At 47.0% G+C, this 21,908-nt stretch overlaps 1 protein-coding gene across 6 annotated transcripts in view; it reads left to right on the top strand.

Moving 5' to 3' along the window:
- The window catches only part of DISC1 (DISC1 scaffold protein), a 355,218-nt gene that overhangs the window by 268,910 nt on the left and 64,400 nt on the right, over nucleotides 1–21,908 (top strand). For all 6 annotated transcript variants that reach the window (XR_014827880.1, XR_014827884.1, XR_014827881.1 and 3 more), the window contains one exon: nucleotides 21,455–21,515. Coding sequence is in view for 1 of the 6 variants with exons in the window: in XM_084996868.1 (XP_084852994.1) it covers nucleotides 21,455–21,515 (61 nt within the window). In the remaining 5 variants the exon portion in view is untranslated. The remainder of the gene's footprint in view (nucleotides 1–21,454; nucleotides 21,516–21,908) is intronic.

The following is a 21,908-nucleotide window of genomic DNA, read 5'->3' as shown; positions in this document are numbered from 1 at the left end:
AACGAGTGTCTGGGCACCAGGTGGCCACATGCAATTATGTGGGGTCTGTCTTGTCCCTCTGCAGCCCCCACCCACACCCCCAAAATCAGAGACCAACCACATCACACTCTACATTGTGAGTGAATTTTTAAACGTTTTCATTGGTGGAAAGATGAAAAAAAGAATTACATAATAAAAATGGTTTAGGTGAGACACTGCCAGGGCTGGGTTATGAAAGACGGACGAAACTGTCTCAAAAAATTCCACTGTCAGAATGGCAGCTGTCATACCCAAGGCTGAGGCCACTTGCCTCAACATCTCTGGATCTTAACACCTGTAATTAAGAATAAGCCCAACAGGGAACTACATTCAAGATCTTATATTATACTATAACGGAAAAGAATCAGAAAAAAGAATATAGATATATACACATAGATGTATAACCAAATCACTTTGCTGTGCATCTGAAACTAACACAATATAGTAAATCAACTACACTTCAATAAATTAAAAGAAAAAGATTAAGTCAATAGGCGTTTCACCCACATTATTTCCTGATACTTAAACTCCTTTCATCACCCTTAAAACACCTTGTTAAAACCTTACTGGGATCCTGAGGTGGTTACATATTTTTCCTTTTTCCTTTTGGTCAAAGGCGTCAGCATCCAACTCATATTTATAAGCTGACCTTGGGATAAGGGCAAACGGCTCACTTATCTCTGGGTCCAATGACAGAAAGGGTTTCAGAAAAAGGACACTGTAGTCCCTCAGCCACAGGGTGATGGGAGAGGAAAATGACAGTTTAATCTGCAGCCTAACAGGTTCTGTCTTCCATGAAGCCTGAATCCCTGTTTTATTGTAGAGTTGAGCTGGTGATGTCTGACTCATTGGGAAAGGGTATTTTATGATCTTGTCAGAAGAAATGGTTTCACTGGGATCATTTTAAGCCAATGATTTTATACCTACCTCCTCCTAAATATCTAGGATGTGAACTTATTAACCAGTCTTGTGTCAAGGCAAATGCATCTTAAATACCTAAGACAAACACCAGGAAACTGTGGGGATTGGAGACCGACTTTCCGTGGGCATTTAGTGCTCTCCGTGGGCATTTAGGATCCGTCTCCGTGGATTTAGTAGGAAGAGGTTCCATTCTCCCTCTATCTGCACACGCAGCCTTCCTTTTCTTCCTCAGGACAGAAAGTGAGCTTGCGGGATGGAAGGCAGGCTGATTATGTGAACACTGGGCACCAGTCTGTTTGACCTACGAGGTGCTGGCATCCAGCCAGGGGACACTGACACATTGTCCCCTCCACGAAGCTCTGCTGGCCCATCTGGGTGGGGCACAGCAACCTGGTGGGAAGCAGTGTGAAAGAGGTGTTTCTGTGTGTGTGTGTGCACGCACGTGTGTGCGTGCACTTAGTGTGCACATGCGTTTGTGCGTGCGTGCATGCATGTGTGCATGAAGACAGTTGTAGATCACCAGTAACTCTTTTATTGCAAAATCCAGGCGATCCTTTCTAGACCTTTCCAGGCAGTGTCTAGTCCTGCTGACACTATGGGCCACTTCGTCCTTCACTGGCTACTGTAGACCTGGCCCTTCTGTGGGTCCTGGCTGCTCCATCTCTGTCATCTTTGCCAGCTCCTTCTTCTCTGCCCACCTTTTAAAGGTTTTGTTCCTTGGGATTCTGTCCCCAGACACCTTTTCAGGCTACATGGCTGTCATGTTAGGTAGAATAAGGGCCCCAAAGACACCCACGCCCCAGTCCCCAGGAGCGGTTAGTATGTGATGGTACATGGCCAAAAGGACGTAGCAGACAGGATTAAGGTTAAGAATCTTGTGGTGGGGAGAGTGTCCTGGCTTATAAAGAGGGGCTCAATCCCATCACAAGAGCCTTTAAAAGCAGAAGAATTTCTGGAGTTTCCATTGTGGCTTAGTGGGCTAAGAATCTGACTAGTATCTATGAGGATTCGGGTTCGATCCCTGGCCTTGCTCAGTGGGTAAGGGATCTGGGGTTGCCCCAAGTTGTGGCATTGGTCACAGATGCGGCTCGGATCCGGTGTTTCTGTGGCTGTGGCATATGCCTCAGCTGCAGCTCTGATTTGACTTCTAGCCTGGGAACTTCCGCAGGCCTTAGGTGAGACTCTAAAAAGCAAAAAAGCAGAGGATCTTTTCAGGCTGGAAGCAGAGGAGAGACAGCCAAAGGGGGAGCTGGAGAGATCAGAGGTATGAAGGATTGACACGGGATGGCTGGCCTTGATGCTGGAGGGAGGGGGCCTTGAGCCTGGGAATGTGGACAGCCCCTGGAAGCGGAGACCCACTCCTGGCTGGATCCTTATTCCCCGCTTCCCTGAATTTCTTCCCCTGACGGCCACAGTCTTTTTACTGGGCAACTCTACTTGGCTGTCTTAACGACACATCCAACTCCACATGTCAGAAAGTGAGCTAATTTTCTTTCCTCCCAACTCTTTCATTTCTGGTGCTGTCCATTGCCACTTGACCAAGCCAGAAGCCTGGTCTCAGGCTAGGTTTTCCCTCTGTTTTTACTTCTTGTGTCGTCTCACCTCTGTCGGGTCTCTGCTGAACTGTCACCATCTCAATGAGGTCTCCCCTGACCACCTATTTATAGTGGCAGCCCTCGCCAGGTCCATACACGGTCCCTTTGCACATATCAGCAACTGGGGTATTCTACCTACTGCTTTGCTTCTCCCTCTCCCCACTTAGAATGTGAGCTCCATGTCTGTTTACGGTATTCATTCTGTTTGAACAATGACCCAATAGCTCCCAAATAGCAGGCACTGCTTTATGCATGTTCACAAATACCCACTTATTTAACACTCCTTTTCCAATGCTGTTTCTAGGTTCTATAAGGATGCTCAGTACCCAGTGGCTGCTCAATATGTAGTAGATGAGTGAATAAACGAATGAATGAATGAACAATGAATGAAATAATGAATGAACAATGAATTCAACCTAACACGAAATCCTGTCAATTCTATTTTCTGAATATTTTTGGTGTCAACCTGCCTGTATCTACCCCACAAGCCCTTCCTGGTTCCAACTGCCTGCATCATAGCAGATAGGTCCATTGATCCTCTTTTCTCAACCCCCCCCCCGCCCCCGCTACAATCTACTCTGTACATTGCAGGGGAATTATTCTAATGGACAGGTTCCTGACCATATGATGCAATTCTTTTTTTTTTTTTGGCCACCTGGAGGCATGTGGAAGTTCCCGGGCCAAGGCTTGAACCTGCCTCACAGTAGTGACACTGCCAGATCCTTAACCCACTAAGCCGCCAGGGAACTCCCCATGTGATGCTTCTCGGTAGATCCTTGAATGGCTCTTCTTGATGTGCTTTCTTCATCTTCGTTCCCCACCCCCTCCTCCTTCCTTACACTTTAATCTTCAGTGGCTTCAACTTTCAGTTTCCCAAATATGCCTTTTCTCCCCTTACTTCCAAGCCTTTTCCTTTGGCTCCTTGCTCCCTGCTCCCTGCTCCCCGTCTCTGTTTCTGCCTGGCTGTCCCCTCCCTGTGACACCTCCTGGGCTTCTATCCACCTCCACCACGTGCAGTGCCTGTCTTTTACACACCAGCTAGTGCATCTTGGCCTCTTCCTGTGTGTTATGAATTCCTCTTTACCCGTGTGATCTCCTTGCTAGTTCACAAGTTTCTTGAGGCGGTGGGCTGGAGAGCAGGGTCTCCTTCAGCACCCAGCACCCAGCACCCAGCTGGCACCTAGCAGGGGCTCATAAATACCTGCAAGTCTGTGGTTTGGCTTCTTGAGGCTGGGCCAGCCCAGACCAGGTGCTCCCACCAGCCAAAGGGCCACTTGTTCTGCCAGGATTGATTTGCAGGCACAATTAGATGTGTAAATGCATTTTTGCTGTTCTGCCGTTTTTTGAAAATTAGATTTTAAATGTCCCATCCTCCCCATTTGTATCTTATGCTTCTAGACAGTGAGCGCATAATTTAAAATGAAAGGCATAGAAAATTGGACTCATTTAGTTTACTCTACTTGAAATCCATGTTAGGCTATTTTTAAAACCTCATGGATCTTGCGCTCCTTAGGGTGTGTGTGAGACGGAGGAAGGAAGGAGGGCACTGGTTGTAAGTTGTCAGAGATGTTGTCCCGCTCTGTTTTAATATCTTCAGTTTTTCACTCCACATCCGGGGTCCAGAGGCAAAGGCTGAAAAGCAGAGTCAGCCTCGCCATTTGCCGCGTTACGTTCTCACCTGTGACAAGGGGTTGTGGCCAGCTTGCCCTCTGAGTCCTGATGGGAGTTTTGACCTCCTTTCTTCTGCTTCCCAGCTGACATGTCCCCCATCTCTGCTGTGCCCACTGCAGATGGGGGTGGAGGCTGATTAAAGAGGCAGGCATTAGCAGGACATCCAAGCCCCCAACTTACAAATGCTGCTCTCAGAGGCATCCATGTGAACAGGTGGGTGGGGTGGAGGTGCCTCTTTACCCACAGTCCTGGACCCCTGACCTCCAGCTAGGAATTGGTACCAAACCTTCCGATTTCACCTGTATTTCTCCCTGGAGCTGCTCTGTGCACCTTGCAAGATTCCTTTGCAGCCCAGAGGTGCTGCGTGTTGACACTGAGGTTGAGCCTCAAGGCACCAGTGTCTCTTCATGCCGGGCACACAACTAGCTTTCAGGCTTTCCCTGGCGGATGCCAAACGTCCACGGCCTCTGCTCAGAACCAAGGTGTTTTCCCATATGCCCTTTTCAGCTTTATGAAGCAGTAGTGGGAGACGCAGCAAGGCCGGGCAATTGAAATCAGGCGCCCTTTATAACGCTGCGAATAAATCCTCTAAGTAGCAAACACATCCGGAGAACCCACTGTGGGTGCTTCCTCCTATGGGAGGGACAGAAAAATAAAAACAGAGAACAATGATAGCACGTACATGAACCCATAAATAAAATAATTACAAGATGTTATGGGGCCCGTGGAGGCGACAGTGAGGGATCAGAAGGGAAATAGACAGGTGACAAGCAGCCCACGACTGTAGGGGGGAAACGCCCTCTAAGGAGGTGACATTTAGGCTGAGGCTTAAAGGAGAAGAAAACCATTCCTGCAGAGAGTGGCAGGGGAGGGTGGGAAAGATTGGGGTGTGTTGGTGGGGGCCAGGCCCGGTGGTGAGGACCTGTGGATGAGACGTGGATGGGGAGACCCAGGGCAGCCAGCCCCACACACCTGCAGGCATTGCAGAAGGTCTAGGTTTTTTTCCGGGGCAAAGGGAAGCCACTGCAGGGTGTCAAGCAGAGTTGTGTGGCCTCTGTCTCCAATGAAAAGACCAGTGTGACAGGGGCAGTCGGGGCCAGGCAGCACGGCCCTCATAGTCACTGAGTCTTGCACCAGCCTTCTTTGCCTGCCAGCTCCGCTGCATGGAAATGGAAAATACAGTAGACAGATGTGCCAAACCTTGGTTTGGGGCAATGGGTTGGGGCCGCTGAGGCACAGCCAGTGTGGACACTCTCTGCCCCCAGCTCACTCCTGCGGTGCTGGCCCCCACACTGCTTCCACCGCTGACACTCGATTCTCCCAGGAAGGCACCGGCCGGGCGTCTCATACACATTGTTGCCGGGGCTCTGGAAGATCAAGGATTGTGTTCCCTGTCGGTGGCTGTCTTGATAAGGCTGAACTTCAGCTCTTTCACCATGTCGTGTTTGCAGCTGATAAGGCTCGTCTCATTCTTTCCCCTTGTCTGTTACAGAATTAGCTGCCAATGCTGGTGGGAGCAGACTCATTACTAATACATGCCGGGCAGGGGCAGAACAGCACAAGGCACACACATCTGGTGTATCTGGCTATTTAAAGTCGTGAATCAGGCTAGCAAATGTTTACATGCAGCGTGTTGTCTTAACTTGAGGTTTAAAATGTTTGTTTTCTTATTATATGGGTATGGTGAAGCCAACAGATCACTGCCATTGAAAAGAGAGTTTGTTACTCTCAGTTTCCAAGAAAAGGGGCAGGTCATGCTACATGGGCCACAGGGGGAAGCACCAGGGTCTGTCAGGAGGCAGAGAGAGGGGGAGGATGGGGGCAGGAGCCTTTACTGTGGTTTCTGGGGAAAGAATGGGTGAGGCAGGGTCCACAGGCTTAGGACTGGCCAGTTGCGGCCATTTCAGGGCTCTGGGGTAGAGGGCTGTCCTCAGTTGCTCCCTGACCCTGGGTGACTAGGGCAGGGGACAGTGAGAGCCCCGTAGAGAAGGTGCTTGGGGCTATGGCCTCTGGATTGGTTGGTTTTCATAGGAAAGACTTGCTTTTAAGAGTTCCTACTGTGGTACAGCAGATTAAGGATCCAGCTTGGTCTCTGCAGTGGCTCAGGTCCCTGCTGGGGCACAGGTTTGATCCCCAACACTGCACAGTGTGTTAAGGATCTGGCACTGCCTTAGCTGTGACATCGGTTGCAGCAGTGGCTCAGACTCGATCCCTGGCCTGGGAACTTCCGTATGCCATGGGTGCAGCCGGAAAAAAAACCCCAAAATAAAACTTGCTTTCTGGTGAGTTGTATTCTTTCTCTAGGAACTGGCCAGCCCTGACCGGGGCAGTCCCTCTGGGGTCAGCAAGGATGTCAAAGCATTCTAAAATACAGAAAATAAAAAATATGATGAATGATGAATACATGTGACACATGTAACTCCTTAGTGGCTTGGAGACCAAGTATGAGTTTGGAATTCCTGGATCTCTTGGGTTCTGTGCTGGAAACAGAAGAGAGGGGAGGCTGGGCCCCCAGCCTCCCCTCCAGGCTTGCCTCCCTCCTTGACCATCTCTGTCATCACTCACACAAGTGCCTTGCATGCAAGTGTGGGGACAGCCCAGCTGGCACGTCCTCTCTCTGGCTGCTCCTCTGGAGCGAGGCTCCCATGCACCACCCCGACCTTCTCTTAGAAGGAGAGGAAGCCTCCTCTGGTCGTGTGGTGGGAACAGGGTCCTCGCAGGCGATATCCACCATCTTGGATTCAAGGGTTTTAAAAGATGAGTTGCTTCAGGGCAGAAGCAAGAGTCTCTGTTCATGCTATTTTCCTGTAAGATTTTACATTGCCTGATGCTTCCCCACCTGGCATGTGTTTGTCTTGATGAAGCCAGTCTGCAAAGAGTCATATTTTTCCTTTGCTGTTTATTTAAAACATATTTGTTTTGTCATCCATGCGTCATCTGAGTGTTGAGGGAGAGGACAGACACATTGGTTTGGCATTTGGCCTCTGACAAGACTTGGTCTGTAAGCCAGGGGTGCCCAGGTGTGTGTGGCCCAGTCGTGGGGCCGCATGGAGGTTAAAGCACAGACCTGGATGTGGGCAGCGTGGCGTGCACACTGGGGGCAGGGGATATCACTAGTGGTGCAAAGAAACTTGTAGCCAACTGAAAACTCACATTTTTTCAAAAAGGCTTAAGAAAATAAGGCAACAAGAAAACCGTAGGTAGCATGTCTTTCCAAAGTGCATGTGGAAAATTCATCAGGATAATCATTGCATTTCACCATGACTTAGAGTTTCAGTGCACAGGTGTTTGGTCTTCTTGGGGAGGTTTTGTTGATATGCCTGAGTCTACCTGCCCTTTTTGGCTCATGAGCACCTGAGTAGAGGCCGGGGGACTGCAGCTGGATCCCCTGGACCGAGTTGGCTGTTCTTAACACCTGGAAAGTGAGTAACATGCACTGGTTGGACAGGCACGCTCTGTGCTCAGGGCCTTGCGTGGAACCAGGTCCTAAGTTTCCCCTGTCTGGCCCTTATCTCAAACAAAACAAAACAAAACAAAACAAAACAAAAAATAAAACCCTGTTCATCTTTAGACTCTGTAAGCCTGTAAAAGGTGGGAAAGTCCGGAGTTCCTGTCATGGCTCAGTGGTTAACGAGTCCGACTAGGAACCATGTTGTGAGTTTGATCCCTGGCCTTGCTCAGTGGGTTAAGGATCCGGCGTTGCCATGAGCTGTGGTGTAGGTTGCAGACGTGGCTCGGATCCCGCGTTGCTGTGGCTCTGGCGTAGGCTGGCAGCTACAGCTCCGATTCGACCCCTGGCCTGGGAACCTCCACATGCCGCGACAGCGGCCCAAGAAATGGCAAAAAGCAAAAAAAAAAAAAAAAAAAAAGTTGGGAAAGTCTGTGTAGTCCACCTGTAAATGGGTTTCGTCTGGATTTGCACTGTTTGGATGCCCAGAGCAGAGACAAAGAGGATGCTGATGGTCTTTGATGCTGGTGGCCTTGTGCATGGCATAGTGTCAAAGACGGGAGTTTGGGAATTTCTCTTTTTATTTCATTCCATCACACCTCCAACTTCCTCGTCCATATGCTCTGCTTTGCTTATACTAGAAACCCAAGTATATCCCCGTATTCACGGCCTTCTCCAGGTTTATCCGGGTATTCATGGCCTTCCTCAATTATGTCCCTGTATTCACGTCTTTTCCCAGGTACGTCCCTGTATTCACAGTCTTCCCCAGGTATGTCCCCATAGTCACATCCTTCACAGATCCAGGGGGTGTACATGCAGCCCCCTCCACCCCCCACCCCAAGGCTGAGCTGCATCTGTGTATCCTCTAGCCCCCAAGAATTCACTGTCCAATAACCTTAGTTCCTTGGCATCCTGAGAAGCTGTTCTGATTTCCATCTTGCCAGGTTGTCGATGCCTGATGTACCCTGCATCTTCCTCACTGGGGCTTCCCGCAAGGCTGGCACAGCACTGGCCCCTGGGCACCTGGGGTGGGATACCCCAGGCACCTTCTCTGAGCCTGGGATCGTGCTGGGAGCTAAGTGTTCAAAGGACTTGGAGTCCATGGTTCCAGCCAAGAGGACCCCAAGAGGACAGCCGTTCCTGAAATGAACTTGAGGGCTGTAGGCAGGTCAGAAAGGTCTGTAGAAGCCCAGAAGGGAGCGAGGACGAGGGACAAGGGACTGCAGGGCGAGAAGGCAGGGTCTGGTAGCCCAGAGAGTTCTTGGTGGGCAGAAAGGCAGAAATGTGGGAGGAGGTGTTGCAGGCAGAGCGCACAGTAGGAGGCATTATGTTGGCCCCATCACCAGGGGGCAGGGGTGGCCACAGTGCACTGGACGGGGCCTCGGGAGATTCAGGACTCCCTCCCTCGTTCCTCTGCTGACTGGAGTGTCATCTTCATCCTCCCGCTGTGGCTGAACCCTGGCTGTGGGCACCTGTGATCTTCATTCCGGGTCACTGGAGAAGGACGGGCTTCTTCAGTGAGAGCTGTTCTGGAAACTCTGGGGCAGGCAAGGAGCCTGAGCGGTTCACAACCATGTCTCCCAGGGGAGGACAAGCTCTGCTGAGAAGAGGTGAGGGCTAGGACTTGCTGGCAGAGGGCTGGCTTGAGGGTGATTCGGCCCCAAAGGGAAGGGTGTAGGGCAAAGATTCCCTCTGCAGGAGGAGGTGGCCATGGGTGTGAGCCCCTGGGGAGCTGGGAAGCAGAGCAGTTGACCTTAACTCTTCCCCTCCCCTTCCTTGGCGCCGCCCTGCCCATATCTGCAGGTGCACTTAATGTCCCAAGATGGTGCAAGAAGGCACCTTTCCCCGTGAGATATGCCATGTCCTCAGGGATGTGATCAGTCTAGCACGGCTGAGTTGCTGTTCTTTGCCCTGGAGAGCATTTCTGCTAGCATCCCAGGATCTCTCTCCAAAGGCAACAGTTCAGACAGACCCTCAGACCTAGGATGCATTTTTTTGGTTTGTTTTTTGCTTTATAGGGCTGCTCCTGAGGCATATGGAAGCTCCCAGGCTAGGGGTCGAATTGGAGCTACAGCTGCTGGCCTACCCACAGCCACAGCAACTAGAGATCTGAGCCACGTCTGCAACCTACACCACAGCTCATGGCAACACCAGATCCTTAACCCGTTGAGCGAGGCCAGGGATTGAACCCACGTCCTCGTGAATCCTAGTCTGGTTTGTTAACTGCTGAGCCTCGAAGGGAACTCCTGGGATGTGTTTGTGTCAAAGAGAGGGATTCCTGTTTCAAACCTTTAACAGATGTCAAGGCTTTGCATTGGAGGGAAAAGTAAATTCTTTCCTTCTGTGAAATGTAGAATTCCTTTAGTGAAATTTAGAAGTCATGTTCCCTAACAATGTATCTGAAGAAACATGGACTCTGGAATAGAATCGATGAGCCTTTATGTTTTATTTACTCCTTAAATGAACTTCTTTCAGCCTTGGTCTCCTCAAAAGGGATTTCAAGAGTCACTGTGAGAATTAAAAGAGATAATGCACCCAAGTGAAAGCAGCACGCCCTGCAGCCAGTGTGAGCTCACTCTGCTTAGCTTAAGAAGATCAAGTATGCATTTGGGCTTAAATTTTTTTAGAAATGCTAATTGTTTAAGGAAATAGTGTTCTGCCTTAAAGACAAAGTCCCTAATTCTCTTTCTTGTCTGCCTTTTGAAAAGACCTTGTATGGGGTTCTGTGCGCATTTGAAGGAAGTACAGAGAACAAAAATCACAGGACGCGAGTGTATACTCTCAAACGTAACTTGCAAACTTAGAAAATACTGTAACTTACAAAATACTGTAAATGGATTTCCAGGTCACAACTCTTTCTAGGATAACGTGCCAGAAAAGCAAGAATGCAAACCCGAGCTCTGCTGTGCGCGGGCAGGGCCGGGGGAGTGAGTGCCAGCGCTTGGCTGGTGACGGTGTGTGAGTTGGGGGCTGCGCAAGGTGGCTGCTAGACACTGACGGTGTTAGCATTTTTCCGACTTGCTTTCCATAGGGTGCAGGCGGCGCAGGCTTAGTTTTCTTTTTGTCATTGAATTGCTCTGATTTATTAGGCTGTGTGCTTCAAGGGCATGGGGAGATTGCGCACAGGAGCAGGTCTGGACTGGGAGAGTGAGAATTACTGTATCAGATGATACCCAATTAACTGGTGACAAGCACAGCAGGTGAAATTGAAACCCGAGCTTTATCTGTTTGGTAGTTAAAGCATTCACTATATCGTTAATGTATTTTTAAACCTGGGGGAGCTTCTCCACTCCTTCTCCCCACTTCCCTCCTGCCCCCCCATCTCTTCCCATCTAAGCAGGTGAAGTTTCTGCCTACAAGAGGATCCAGACTAAGTCCCTGAGATGCGCTCTGGATTCAAGGGTGACAGGAAAGGCTTCTCACTGGGCAGCCACAGCCACACACTGTCACATGGGGGCACAACGGCTGAGGCGGAAGCATACACACACACCAGCACAGAATCGTTGCTTTTACCGTCTTCAGGGCCAAGCAAATCCTATTATGATGCTCCAGTCCTGAAAAAGCTTCCCGATTCTCTCTGCCTTTGAAGTTACCTAACGCAGTTCACTCACAGCACCCAGAGGAGAAAGCCTGGATAAGGGAGTTAATCTCTACATCCTCTTGCAAGGGTGGCTGTGACCAGGCGATGGAGCTCAGAGCCTGGGCTTCTGGACCTTTGGACCTGCCCAATTCCCTTTGGTGGGGGAGTCATGCACTCCCCTGAGTCATCTACATGCAAGCCTAGGGGAAAACAGTTTGGAAATTATTGGGAAGGTAAAATGATAGGGCCTTAAATGCCTCATGTTCTAAAACACAGATTTTGGTTTTTGTGAACTGCTGTTTTGGATTATGCACGCCTCCTCTGGCTTCAGCCAGCATGGAAAATCCTTTAAAATCTTTACTCAGTCACTTCCGCTGAGAGACATTTTTTTACCCCCTCCCTGCAAGGTGGGCCGAATCTCCTTCTACGATGCTGCCAGAGTGACCGCTGCTTTATGTTTCCATAATTGGACCAAACTTGGTACTTTTGTGAGCCTTCTGTTTGTGTGGCTGTCTCTGTCCCCCCCACCTGGTTTTCCCAGCCCAAGGGCAGCATCGCGTTCACGTCTGCTGCTCCAGTGCCTAACGCACCACCTGGCACGTGGTGGGCATTGCAGAAACGATGGATGGATGTGAAAAAGAGTCAGACACAGCCCCAGAGAGGGGCCTGCACTTAATAAAGCACGTTTATTAGTTCTGCGGGACCCATATCTGATCAATTTTCCTTCTCTCTGTACATCTCTCTTCAGCATCGGAGAGAAGTGACAACAGCACACTGACTGATGTCCTGCCAGTGAGATGAGAGTCCATTGCTGAGCTAGTGTGTTTCCTTGGTTCCAACCCTAGTCCTAAGTCTAGGAAGGATTGTATCCTCTTTAACTCAGCATCTCTTGGAGAGTTATATGTAAATGACCGCTGCACAGAGTGATGGCAGAAAAAAAAAGACCACAAACAAATCTATAGAGGCAAATAAAAATCTCTTTGTGAAAAGGCATGAATTTGACATCTTTTTATTAGGAGGAGTGACCTAATATGAATATAAACCTTGGAAAATTAGTGATCATCTTCTCACTGCAAACTGCATACTACTATGTATAGAATACATAACTGGCCAGGACCTACTGTGCAGCACAGGGAAGTCTACTGAATATCCTGTAATAACCTATATGAGAAAAAATGATGAGATGATACCAATTCACTTGAAACTAATATAAAATTGTAAGTTGACTCCAGTAAATTTTTTTTTAGGGCTGCAACAGGGGCATATGGAAGTTCCCAGGCCTGGGGTTGAATTGGAGCTGCAGATGCTGGCCACAGCCACAGCCACAGCAGTGTCAGTTCTGAGCCGTGTCTGTGACCAACAACACAGCTCATGGCAATGCTGGATCCCCAACCCACTGAGCGAGGCCAGGGATTGAGCCTGCATCCTCATGGATACTAGTTGGGTTCCTAAACTACTGAGCCACAATGGGAACTCCTACTGCAGTAAAATTTTTTAAAAAATTAGTAAAAAAGAAATCACCTTGACCAATATCATATATATATACACACACACATATATTTTACATACATGTGAAATATGTATGTCTATATGTGATATATATAGAGAGAGTACACAATGGTCATGTACTTTGTGCTGATATGTTAGCAGTATTCTTCCTTACAGTTTAATACAATTAGATTTCCATTTGCTGGTGGCTTTCCTGTAACTCCTGACTTTTTACAGTAGTCTTTGGTCTCTCCTGAATTTACTCTTTGAATACCTGCCTCATTTTGTTGGTGGCTGAAATTTCACATGCATTCATTCAACGTGCATTTCTTGGCTCTGATTACATTATTTAAAATTGAGGTTGTGGGAGTTTCCGTTGCGGCGCAGCAGAAACGAATCCGACGAGTAAGCATGAGGTTGCAGGTTTGATTCCTGGTCTTGCTCAGTGGGTTAAGGATCCAGCATGGGCTGAGCTGTGGTGTAGGTCATAGATGTGGCTTGGATCCTGCATTACTGTGGCTGTGGCATAGGCTAGCAGCTGTAGCTCCAATTTGACCCCTAGCCTGGGAACCTCCATATGCTGCAGGTGCAGCCCTAAAAAGCAGGAAAAAAAAAAAACAACAAAAAAATTAAGGTTGTGTTCTGTAACAGTGGGCTCTGGGACTGTCCCTCACCAGCTGTGTGACTTTGATCCTTGCTGCCCCTTCCTTTCTCTGCAAAATGGGGATGATAATAGCTGCCTCATAGATACTATTACTGTTTGGCTTTTAGAACAAGGTGTTTTGAATGGTACCTGACACATGGAAAGAGCTCGATAAAATGTTGACTAGATTGATGTCATTATCTTGATATCAAGTCTTTCTACATATTGGGTTTCCTATGGGACAGTCAGGATCACTTTGGTACCACAAGGGTTTGGGCTGTATTTTCACTTTCAGTGTAATACTTGGGTTGTGTAGCACCTCCTATGACAGATTCTGCCAGCTTTCAAGGTCTGACAATCTTATTCCGTCCCACCTAAGAAGACAGTCTGTTTTTCCATGCTCTTGACCTCCCTGGATCTCTGTTAGTGCCAGGTTACTAAATCATCTCCGTGTGTGGTTTAATTACCCAAATAAACAGAAGTCCTTCCATTAACTCAAGCAGAAGACTAATACTTCCATCGTTCAACAGTTTCTCAGAATTCTAAAATTTCTCCTTTGTTTTGCACATCTTCCTTTGAAAGATGTTACTGATGGGCGTGAAACTGGTCTAAATTGGTCCTTGAGTCTTTGAAACCTGATGACTTATTTTTGTAAAAAGTGGTCAGGCTTCACTTGGTCTTTAGGTTATTTTAGAAAAGGTCCATAAAATGGCTATAATGTCACACACACACTGTGATTGATGCTAAGCTGCTGTGGTCCCCTTGGCTTCCATTTTCAACTTTGTGCTCCTGCTGTGCTGTTCCCATGATGCTGTTTTTCCCTGAGGGTGGTGGGGCTGCTGTTCTTTGCAGCCATTGCTTCCTTCACTCTGATGGCTGCTCAGCCTGGCCGTTGCTCATTTCCTGTATTATAATCATGACAAATACTGCTGTCCTTTTATTATGCAAACACAGGATCTAAGGCAGAGACACCTTGTTTGACCTGCTTAACCAGCTCCAACCTTCCTGGTTGACACTGAGAAGGATATTGTGGGGTAGCTTGGCCATTTTTTTTCATTAGACTCCTGGAGATATTTTTGGATTACCAATTATGATGAAGATTTATGGAAAATGTTGCTGTGTCCTCCGGGGAGAAATCGATGTTAGTGTCTGGCTGCACAGTGCAATCTGTGCCCCTTGAGGCCAGGTCTCTTTTATACTTAAATAGTGCCTAGTTCGGTGTCTTGCGTGAAGTAGGGCACAGGTTCAGTTCCTAGAATACTGATTTGTGTTTGTGCCATGCAGTCTGATAAATGTTTTCCCAGATTTATTGCGTTTAATGATCAATCAGTTTTTATTTATTTATTTTGTCTTTTGTCCTTTTGAGGGCGGCACCCTTGGTATGGAGATTCCCAGGCTAGGGGTCGAATCCGAGCTTTTGCTGTTGGCCTACGCCACAGCCACAGCCACGCAAGATCCGAGCCATGTCTGCGACCTACACCACAGCTCAGGACAACGCCGGATCCGTAAACCACTGAGCGAGGCCAGGGATTGAACCTGCAACCTCATGGTTCTTAGATTAATTTCTGCTGTGCCACAATGGGAACTCCCAATCAGTTCTTATTTAATTGGATTCATAAAACTCTATGAAGTCCATTCTGATATTTTGGCCCCATACTGGATATCAGAGTCCATTAGCATATGCAGAGGAGGGGAGGTAGTCCTGCCTTTTTCCACTAGGATGCCTGGAGACCCCCGCGGTCTCTTCTTTCCTATAGTGCTCAGCTGCTCTTGGCACCACCTTGTTCTTGGAACCTCGCCTCACCATCACCTTCTCTTGGTCCCTGCTCTAGGAGGGTGGGGAAAGAAGGAAGAAGAGGGAGGGTGAGAAGGGAGGGAAAGGTGAGCTCTGTTCTCCATCAGTGTGATAGTGGGCCTATCATTTAGGAAGTAAAAACCTCAACTCCTCGTTTGCAGTCCTGGCCTCTCTGAAAAGTGGCGAGTCAGCCCAGGGACGTGTGTGCCAGGCTGGCCTGCGAGATGTGTCAGGACCCCATGAAGGCAATCAATTCAGTTTTCTCTGCAGATGGCCCCCTCCGGGCAAGTGGACAAGCCTGTAAAATGTCCTGGATGTTCCTGTGTGGCTCCAGCAGGTCACTAACTGGAGCTTCAAGTGCTTAGAGGACTCAAGTATATAGTGTTAGATTTCTTAACAAAGTTATTCATAGGGTGTACCTTTGTATTATTTGATTATTTTATTAAAATATAGTTGCTTTACAGTGTTGTGCCAATTTCTGCTGTACAGTAATGTGACCCAGTCATACGTACATATATATATATATATACATTCTTTTTTTCAATATTATTTTCCATCATGGTCTATCCTAGGAGATTGGACACAGTTCCCTGTGCTATACAGCAGGACCTCATTGCTTGTCCATTCTAAATGTCATAGTTTTCATCTACTTACCCCAAACTCTTTTCATCCCACTCCGTCCCCCTCTACCCTTGGAAGCCATGAGTCTGTTCTCCATATCTGTGAGTCTCTTTCTGTTCTGAAGAGAGGTTCATTTGTGCTGTATTTTAGATTTTAGATAAGTGGTATCACATGGTATGTCTTTCTCTTTCTGACTTACTTCACTTAATATGAGAATCTTTACTTGCATCCATGGCATCTTTACTTGCTGAAAATGGCATTATTATTATTATTTTTATCTTTTTAGGGCCACACCTGCAGCATATGGAAGTTCCCAGGCTAGGGGTCAAATCAAAGCTGTAGCTGCCAGCCTACACCACAGCCACATCAATGCCAGATCTGAGCTGTGGCAGCTCATGGCAACACCAGATCCTCAACCCACTGAGAGAGGCCAGGGATTGAACCCCTGTCTTCATGGTTACTAGTCAGGTTTGTTACTGCTGAGCCACAACAGGAGCTCCAGATTGGCATTATTTCATTCTTTTTATGACTGAGAATTCCATTGTATGTATGTACCACATCTTCTTAATCTATTCAGCTGTTGATGGACATTTAGGTTGTTTCCATGTCTTGGCTATTGTGAATAGTGCTACAAGGAACATATAGGTACATGTATCTTATTGAATTGTAGTTTTGTCCAGATATATGCCCAGGAGTGGGATTTATGGATCATATGGTGGTTCTATATTCAGTGTTTTTTTTTTTTTTTTTTAAGGACTCTCCATACTGTTCTGCATAGTGATTGTACCAAATTACATTCCCACCAACACTGTAGGAGGGTTCCCTTTCTTTGCACTCCATCCAGCACTTGTTATTTGTAGATTTATTAATGATGACCATTCTGACCAGTGTGAGGTGGTGCCTTATTGCAGTTTTGATTTGCATTTCTCTAATTTTAGCAATGCTGAACATCTTTTCATGTGCCTACTGGCCATCTGTATATCTTCTTTGGAGAAATATCTATTTAGGTCTTCTGCCCATTTTTTCATTGAGTTGTTTTTGTTGTTGTTGTTGCTATTGTTGTTGTTGAATTGTATGAGTTGTTTGTATGTTTTGGAGATGAAGCCCTTGTCAGTTGCATCATTTGCAACCATTTTCTTCCATTCTGTAGGTTGTCTTTTTGGATTTTTTATGGTTTCCTTTCCTGTGCAAGAGCTTTTAAGTTTTATTAGATTATGTTTGTTTATTTTTGTTTTTATTTCTACTGCCTTGGGAGACTGACCTAAGAAAACATTTATATAGTTTACATCAGAGAATGTTTTGCCTATGTTCTCTTCTAGGAGTTTCATGGTGTCATGTCTTACGTTTAAGTCTCTAAGCCATTTTGAGTTTATTTTTGTGCATAGTGTGAGGATGTGTTCTAGTTTCATTGATTTACATGCAGCTGTCTGGTTTTCCCTGTACTGCCACTTCCTGGAGAGATTGTCTTTTTCCTGTTGTATATTCTTGTCTCTTTTGTCAAAGATTAATTGACTGTAGGTGTCTGGGTTTATCTCTGGGCTCTCTATTCTGTTCCACTGATCCATATGTCTGTTTTTGTACCAATACCACACTGTCTTGATGACTGTAGCTTTGTAATATTGTCTGAAGCCTGGGAGAGTTATGCCTCCAGCTTGGTTTTTGTTCCTAAGGATTGTTTTGGCAATTCTGGGTCTTTTATGGTTCCATATAATTCTTGGATGGTTTGTCCTAGTTCTGTGAAATAACATGTTTCTTTTTCTCCTGTGTTTCCCATAAACAGGTAGTTAGATGCATAGATCTGACTGTATTGAGACTTGATTTGATTGTCATGCGTGCTTCAATGGCAGTGTTGCAACTTTCCACTGAATCACACAATGAAGTCAGTACTATCTGTTCTCTCTCTCCTCTGGTGTTGAGATTGGACACCTACATGGAAAAGAATGAAATTAGAACATTAACACCATACACAAAAATAAACTCAAAATGGATTAAAGACTTAAACATAAGGTCAAATACTATAAAACTCCTAGAGAAAAACATAGAACGAATGCTCTTTGATATAAATTGAAGCAGTGTCTTATTTGATTCACCTTCTAGAATAATGACAATAAAAAAAATAAGCCAGTGGCCTACTATATTTTTTTTCAGTAGCTCAGGGCAAAAACCTTCTAGTTATTCTTAACTTGTCATTCTTGACTTCTTTCTTTTTCACATTTGTGAATTCAACCCATCAGGAACTGTTGTCTCTATCTTTCTTTAAAATATACCTAATAGATTGGTGGTTGCCAAGGGGAAGGGGGAGGGAATGGGATGGATTGGGAGTTTGGGGTTAATAGATGCAAACTATTGCATTTGGAGGGGATAAGCAATGAGGTCTTGCTATATAGCACAGGAAACTATAGTCACTTGTGTTGGAACATGATGGAGGATAATGTGAGAAAAATAATATATATATGTGTATATATATGTATATATACATATATGAGACTGGGTCACTTTACTGTACAGTAGAAATTGACAGAACACTGTAAATCAACTATAATGGAAAAAATAGAAATCATATAGACTTAAAACAAATAAAATAAAATATACCTAAAATCTGCCTCTTGTTGCCATCTCCTGCTGACGCCTTGGTCTCAGTCTGCTTCACCTTACCTCCCTCTGATACTCTTACCTCCTCCTACAGTCTGCTGTCAACCCATAGCCACCAGCCAATCTGTGGCCATTCTTAGGCAGAGAGTCTCTCCTTTCACTCAGAATACCCCAAATCCTGTTGTGGCTTTTTCCAGTTACCTCAGCTGTATAACAAATCACCCCAACTCAACAACTTACAACTGTTTATTATGTGCACATATTCTGTGGGTCAGTGGGTCAGGTATTTAGACAGGGGGCAGTGGGAATGGCTTGTCTCTGTTCCATGATCTCTGGGTCCCTTAGACTGAAAGTATACATCACAGGAAAGCTCACTCATATCTGGTGTTTGATGCCAGCAGTAGGCTGAGACCCTTGCCTGGCCATCAGTCGGAGCAGCTCCATGGGGCCTCTGTGTGGCTTGGGCTTCCTCACAGTATGATGGCTGGGTTCCTGGAGGAAGAGCCAGGCAGAAGCTGGACCCTGGCCTCAAAAGTTATATAGCACCTTTTCTGTCATTCTCAGCTGGTTAGAAGGGGCAGGAAATAGACTTCCCTGCTTGATGGAGAGTGGCCAAGTTCTGGAAGAATGTGTGGGGCAGAAATATGACAGTGGGTTATATCGGAACTCTAGTTTGGAAATGAGTATGCCACAGTGGCCTGAGCGATTGGACCCGGGCTGGGTCTCTGTCCTCATCTCTTCTCTGCAGGGAATATTCTGCTCTGGCCACATGTTGCCAAGATACTCAGGCACTTCTGCCCTGGCTGGCCCTTCTGCCCTGCTTTTCCCAGTGTGCCTCTGTCACAGGCTCCTCCTCTGTCTTCATGATTTTACTCAAATGTCACCTTCTTTTTTTTTTTTTTTTTTTCCCTTCTTTTTTAGGGCTGCACCTGTGGCATATGGAAGTCCATTTAGCTGAAGCTGCAAGCTACACCCTAGCCACGGCAGCCCCAGATTTGAGCCACAGCTGTGACCTGTGCAACAGCTTGCAGCAACACCAGATCCTTAATCCACTGAATGGGGCCAGGGATTGAACCTGCATCCTTATGGATACTAGTAGGGTTCGTAACCCACTGAGCCACAACGGGAATTTCACATGTCACCTTCTTAATGATGCTACCCTGGCCTCTCAGCAGCCCCGCTCTGGTCCCCTTTTCTTGCTTTATGATACTTACCACCCCTTAGTCATGTGTGGAACTTTGTGTTTGCTCTTCAGTACCCACCCCTACCAGACTGAAGCACTGCATAGGCAGCCATCTGTACTAATTCTGTTCACTGGTTTTAGTTATTTATTTTTATTGATTTTTTTTGGGGGGGGTCTTTTCTAGGGCCGCACCCGCGGCATATGGAGGTTCCCAGGCTAGGGGTTAAATCAGAGCTGCAACTGCTGGCCTACACCACAGCCACAGCCATGTGGGTTCTGAGCCGCGTCTGTGACCTACACCACAGCTCATGGCAATGCCGGATCCTTAACCCACTGAGCGAGGCCAGAGATCGAACCTGAAACCTCATGGCTCCTAGTTGGATTCGTTAACCACAGAGCCACGATGGGAAGTCCTCTGTTCACTGGTTTAGTCCCAGGACTTTACACCCACAAGTGGCACATGAATATGTATGGGATGTAGAACCGAGCCTTTCTGGTTGGAACATTCTGAATTTGCAGTATTTGCTCCAGATAAACCCTTGAGCAGATATCTGCACTGTGGAACCATATCACCATGACCAGATAAATCCCCATGCTGGCACACCACCAGACACTCAGGAGGAACTGAAAACAAATATTTAACTCACTCATTTGGAGAAAACACTTAGCACAACGTAACTTGCAGGTGAATTCATTTCCAATCAGTAAGATAAGAGACCAACTTAAACAGTTCCTATCAACTTGTCTGTATTTCTGTCTAAACTATTATCAACTCAGGAACCAGAACTTTTGTTGTAATTTCTGTCTAAATGTTTGGTTCCTTTATGAGGAAGTTCAAGGTCCTTTTTCTGGTGTCTAATATGGGCCCTGCCCCTCACCCCAACTCATGCATATTGACCGAAGTTGGGTCCCGAGAGCCCCTGTCCCCTCCCCGAGACTCAGGGCTGAGAGTCAGGGTGCAATGGCTCTGTTTCCCACGAACCCCAAGTTCTGAGTGTTCACGAGCCCTTCAGCCCAAATCACCTTTGAGAATAGAGGTTGGGATAAAAATAATGATAAAGATCACAATAGCCCTCATCATAGTCATGACAGGGGGGATGACAGCATCAATCCTTGTAACACTGTATTCTTATGGAGACTTCTCTGCCACCCACTCTTCTGGGGCTGCTGGTCCACCTCCGTCCGGGATCACCTGGGAGCCAAGCACTCATCTACCCCTTCAACGTTTGGCAGTTCCAAGGCCCTGAGTTTGTCTCTAGTAGTGGCTGATCGCACAGCTTTGGCAGCTGAGCAGTTGCATCTGCCTACTGGCTGGATCAGGTTTCTGTTTGTTTTGCTTTCTGCTGGCTGCCCCTGCAGCATGCAGACATTTGAGGACCAGGGATCGAACCCACGCCACAGCAGCGACATCCGCTGCCCCAGGGATAACATCAGGTTTTTAACCCACTGAGTCACCAGGGAACTTCTGTTTGTTTTTCTGTGGAAGGGTCTATAACCCTCAGCTTCTACGGGTGAGGTTCATCCACAGAGTGGGAGCTGTTCCACTCTCTCCTACTCTCTTTCCCAAACTGTATAGCCAGGCTCTTGGCTAGCAGGTGGGAAGGTGAGGGGCGCAGAGCACAGTGAGATCTGTCCCAGATGCCTTTGAAGGCTCAGAGCAAAAGGCACAGCATCCGTGCTCCCTGGCTCTGACTCCAGTAGAGCCTAGAGGCTTCCCACCCTTTCAGTGCATCCCTCCAGGCGGCCCCTCCAGTGGATTCAAGTGATTTCCAAACAGAGCATTTATGATTATTAACAGCTGGCCTGCCATCCTTTGGTTTGGGGTTTTTAGTGGGGCAGTTCCGGGTTTTGGTCCATCTCTGACTACAGTTGCATCAACGCTGGATTTTTGTTTTGCAGAAGCAAGTGTGAAGGCGAATACAATGAAGTACGTGGAGGTGCTTGAGGATCAACTGCGCAGGTAGGGGGCCCCATGGCCCTTCTCGATTCTTTTTTAGAATTTAGTGAACGCAAAGACAAAGGCCAGCCAATTTCTGTATGTAATAAATTCACAAAGAGGAGTTCCTGTCATGGCGCAGGAAACAAATCCAACTAGGAACCATGGGGTTGCGGGTTCGATCCCTGGCCTTGCTTAGTGGGTTAAGGATCCGGTGTTGTCATGAGCTTTGCTGTAGGCCGGCAGCTGTAGCTCTGATTAGACCCTTAGCCTGGGGAACCTTCACATGCTGCGGGTGCAGACCTAAAAAGACAAAAGACAAAAGACCAAAAAAAAAAAAAATTCACAAAGAAAAACACAAACAGGGAGTCCTTTGAATCCTGTAACGGAAGAAACAGGTGTCATACAAGCATCTCC

This window comes from Sus scrofa, chromosome 14, assembly GCF_054392235.1.
Source record: "Sus scrofa isolate SSC_HxYL_T2T_F1_AM1 chromosome 14, Sscrofa_HxYL_maternal_Yorkshire_Landrace_v2.0, whole genome shotgun sequence".
Taxonomy (NCBI): domain Eukaryota; kingdom Metazoa; phylum Chordata; class Mammalia; order Artiodactyla; family Suidae; genus Sus; species Sus scrofa.
This window is presented reverse-complemented; position numbering and strand designations above follow the sequence as displayed.